The sequence below is a fragment of the Arachis duranensis genome, chromosome 2, assembly GCF_000817695.3.
Source record: "Arachis duranensis cultivar V14167 chromosome 2, aradu.V14167.gnm2.J7QH, whole genome shotgun sequence".
NCBI lineage: Eukaryota > Viridiplantae > Streptophyta > Magnoliopsida > Fabales > Fabaceae > Arachis > Arachis duranensis.
Window position 1 is genome coordinate 62,654,241 of NC_029773.3, and position 4,426 is coordinate 62,658,666.

A 4,426-nucleotide genomic window follows, 5' to 3' on the forward strand; every position below is an offset into this window, starting at 1 on the left:
GCTTAATAGGGAGGATTTTGCCTTGGAACTGCCTTTCTAAGTCTGGAGTTCTCCTCCATGTTAATGTACTTCTCCATTCGTTCTTGTACTTTATACAAAGAGGTTGGATGTCGCTTGGATATATATAGATTGAGAAAACGACCATTCTCTAAGGCCGTTAACCAACCCCATTATTACTGCTTTTGTGGATAAATTTTGGATCTCCAAACAGGCTTTGTTAAATCTCTCCATGTAAACTCGAAGAGTTTCTCCGACTTCTTGCTTGACCCCCAGTAGACTGAGAGCATTTTGACTTTATCTTTATAGATCAAAAAGTGGGTGAGAAACTTTCTTGCTAGGTCGTCAAAACAAGTAACCGACCTAGGTGATAGACTATCAAAATACTTCATCACCGCTTTGGTTAACATCGTCAGGAAAATTGTGTAGCGAGTTATATCGGACGCATCAGTCAGGTACATCTGACTTTTAAAATTACTGAGGTAGTATCTTGGGTTGGTCGTTCCGTCATATAGATCTATATCGAAACTTTTGAAGTTCCTAGGAACCCTAGGTTGCATGATCTCTTAAATGAACGGATCTTCTCCTCCAAGAGGGTTTTCCTCCCAATCTGCCTGATTACTCTGACTTCGAAGGTCAACCTCTAGTTTCGAGAACTTTTCTTCCAAATATCATCATCGTCGTACCTCTTTTCGCAAATCTCTTTTCACTTCTCTTTGTCACTAAATTTCTTGTTCAAGTTGCTCTAATTGGTCATCGTGCTCGTGTACAAGTTCCATGATCTTTGTTGGATGAGGGGCTCTTCTTTCTCAGGTATGGATGAACTTCTGAATGGATTTGTTATGGTGGAGGATTTCCTGATGTACCCTCTCCATCGGGACCGCTCGCTTTTTTATGTTGTGGAGGTATCATGAGTGTTCGGTCATCATTTTGAGGTTCTGGTTTTAATTCAGATGCCGTGCGGCTGTCTTTGAATTAATTATCTGCTATGATTGGGTGTAGACTTCTAAGTCCCTAGCAATGGCGTCAATATTCCGAGGATTACCTGAAACTGGGTTATTTTTAGGCCTGAACATGAGGTCCAGACTTCTTTTGAGGCAGAATCCGACTTCTACTGGCGTCGAGGTGCCGTCATCCGAGTTCTTCGTGAGGAGGTGGGGGTGGTACATGCAAGGGACTCCAAGGCTTAATTTAGCAAGGGTTTAAGGTAGGTTTTTAGTAGATTGGATTCTGAATATAGCTGAGGATGTTAGTATATTTATAGTAGAAAAGATAACTAATTTTTAGAGTAGTTCAACCTTTAATGGTGGGTATTTGTTTCTTTTTTTCTAGGAAAGTTGTTGAGATCTCCCTTATAGTTAAGTAGGAGAAATCTTAAAAGTTAATTACTTATTCACCTAGGTAGAGTTGAACCGTCGTCGTCACGCCCGACCTATATGAGATTGAATAGGTGTAGTAGTTGAATCTTTTGAATAAATTTTTATTTATTTTGGGCTTGATTATATCTTTGGGCCAAAATATAAACAATAATAATATTATTCAAAGTTATTAATATTAGTCATTTAAATGCTCTATCTAAAATCTATATGAATTGAAATATTATAAATGTTTTAGTACACATAATTCTCTGTATATAGTTTTTATGAATATTTAGTAATAAGATAAGAAAATAAAAATGAAATATAAAAATTTCCTATAAATAAAAAATAATTATTAAAATAAAATGTAACAAATTCGTTATCAATGTCAAAAAAATATGTGTATATATTATTAAGACTGAGTACCGGATTAACATAAAAAATAATGTATCCAATTATTTATATAATTACTTATATAAAGGTATTTTGGAACAATCAGACAAAAAGTCAATAAATTTTAATTTGCTAAAAGTTTTACTTTTTCAAGAAATAGTTTATTAAAATTAATTGTTAAAAGATAATTTTTTAAAGATTATAGTATCTATATTTAGTAAATAACACTAAAATTTTTTTTTCATAAACACAAATAAGAACAATTATGTTTGATGAATAATAGTTCTTAAAATTAAAAAAGACTATATATATATATATATATGAGTAAGGTTAGATATTTATTAATGTACTAAATTATATTAAATTTTTTTAAATTTGATAAATATAACTTAATTTTAATTTTTTTAAATACTTTCAAAAACACCTTTAGTTAAAGAATGCAAATATAAGTATGTGATTTTTTTTATTTATTAAACACCTCTTAAAAAAATTTTATAAAACCAACCCTAAATATGGTGAAACATAATGTGATAGGAGACTAAATAGTGTGATAATAGTCTCTTCGAAGAATTATAATTTTTTTTTATAATAGTCTCAGTTTTTTCTGTAGAAAGGTGAAGTATGAATTTTTGGTTTAGTATTTATTATTAAAAGTCTATAAACTTTTTGAAAGCTGAAAGTTTAACTATGTTGGTATCTCAAGAGTGAACATTTAGTTAATATTTCCTTTGAGTATTATTTTTGCAATCTTTTAGGTTTGATTTTTCTGTTCCTGTAAGGTTTTTTGTGTTTGACTTTGATTTAAGATTCTTTGTGTTAGACTTTGATTTGATTTTTTTTTATTGATTATTTATCCTTCATAGCAATGCTGAAAGAAATTTTAATTAATTAAAGATCAATTTTTGTATGTTTCTTTCCTTTTTAGATCGAGGTTGTAACTCAATAATTAAAAAAAACAACAAAACTTATATGTGAAAAAAAATAACCAAATAATAAGATAATTGGATAACGCACCTTGCTATTTCCTGTATCAAACAACACTTTGGGTCTAAAATAAAACTAATATTTTTAAAAGAATTTAAATATAATTATTTTAAAGGTCAACCTTTAGTCCTTAAAGCTTAAGCGACAAATCAAGGCTTGGAGACATAGTAGTGGAAGGTTCATCTGGCTTTGGATTCTGATCATGAGTATCATCAATCCTTATTGTTGGGTTGTTATTGATGGCTGCATTAGAAGTAGAAGCAACATCTGTAGAAGAAACTCCGAATAGGGGAATAGTTCTACTACCGCCGTTATCATCTTCTCTAAACAAATTCAAATTTGAAGAACCTCCCCCATTTAGTTGCAATCCCTCAAGCATCCCTGACCGTGACCAATTATGGTTATTATGATCGAACCTAAGGCGAGACCAAGGATAAGAATTAGGTTTGTGAATCATGGAGTCGATCCTTACCCCAAGTGCCCTATTATATAAAGGGTGAGAGGTCAGGCTAGGGTAAGTAGAATAATAAGGAAAGTGAGGGTGACCAAAGCCAGTTGCGTCGATTGCTTGGCGACGTTTCGCTATGGCGCGCTCCTGTTTGTGTGCATTTTGGTGCCCTCCTAGGGCTTGCGAAGACGAGAAATTTCTGTTGCAGAAGTTACAAGAGAAGGTTCTAGACTCTGAAGTAGTCTTCTCCTCGGTGTTTTTATTCTTTCCTTCATCAATGTTGTTAGCCAAAGAAGGCGAGGATTCTTTCGTCACCCTCTTTCCCGGGTTGAAAAAATCGAGCTCCTGCACTTTCGAAGAACAACGAAGCGATGAATCATCATTCGAGAGCTTTACAAATGCCAACATCGTTCTCGAATTGGAGGCTTGATCCACCAGTTCGGTTGCCAAATCATTGTCCCTCGAATTGTTGGTGTTATTACCACTCCCTTCAGAGATGCTAGAGGATCTAGAAGGACATGCATCCGAATTTTGTGCTGCCATGGCTCAATACAGTTAGAAGAGATATTTGGATTTTGAAATTTGAATTTAAATCAAGTGGTTTTCGGATACTGATGAGAACGTTATTTATACAATGAAACCTGTATAGGGTTAGTTGATTAGAGTTTATAATTGTACTCAACATTACAAGGTTTTATCTCGATTTAATAAATATATTGAGATCTTTACAATTATTATTATTACCAAGGGTTCTACTTTTCCAATCAATATCTTTGTATTAATTCAGGAAATCTTCGAAATTAAATTTGATTGATTGATTATATGATTCGGAAGCGTTGTACATAGTTGCCAGTAATGTTTATTTATTTTTTGTAGGATTTAAATGTAAAGTTCATCAGTGTATGCTACTTTAACTCGAAGCTTTTAGTGCAACTTGATAAAACTTGGTCATTTTAAGAGTAAAGTACCAATTCGATTTCTGTCTATTTTCTAAAATGACAAGACGATCCTTAATCAAAAATCTTTTTTATTACGGTCTTTGATCTTGTACTTCGTCTGTCAACCCGGTCCTTTTGTCAGTTTTACGGCAAAAACTTGTCGGAAATTGCTGACATGTCAGGTGCAAAAATAGACAGAGACCTAGTTGTCTCTAAATTTAAATTGGTTAGGGATTTATTTGTTCTTATTATTCTTTAAGCAATATTTTTTAATTATTTTTTTATTCATTGTATTAATATTCTTTTTT

General features: G+C 32.6%; 1 protein-coding gene across 1 annotated transcript; it reads right to left on the reverse strand.

The window, feature by feature from the left end:
• Positions 1–2,862: 2,862 nt before the first annotated feature.
• On the reverse strand, positions 2,863–3,723 carry LOC107474629 (zinc finger protein GIS-like). Its single transcript, XM_016094266.1, has one exon. It carries the CDS (start codon positions 3,721–3,723, stop codon positions 2,863–2,865), a length of 861 nt encoding a protein of 286 aa, XP_015949752.1.
• Positions 3,724–4,426: the final 703 nt, after the last annotated feature.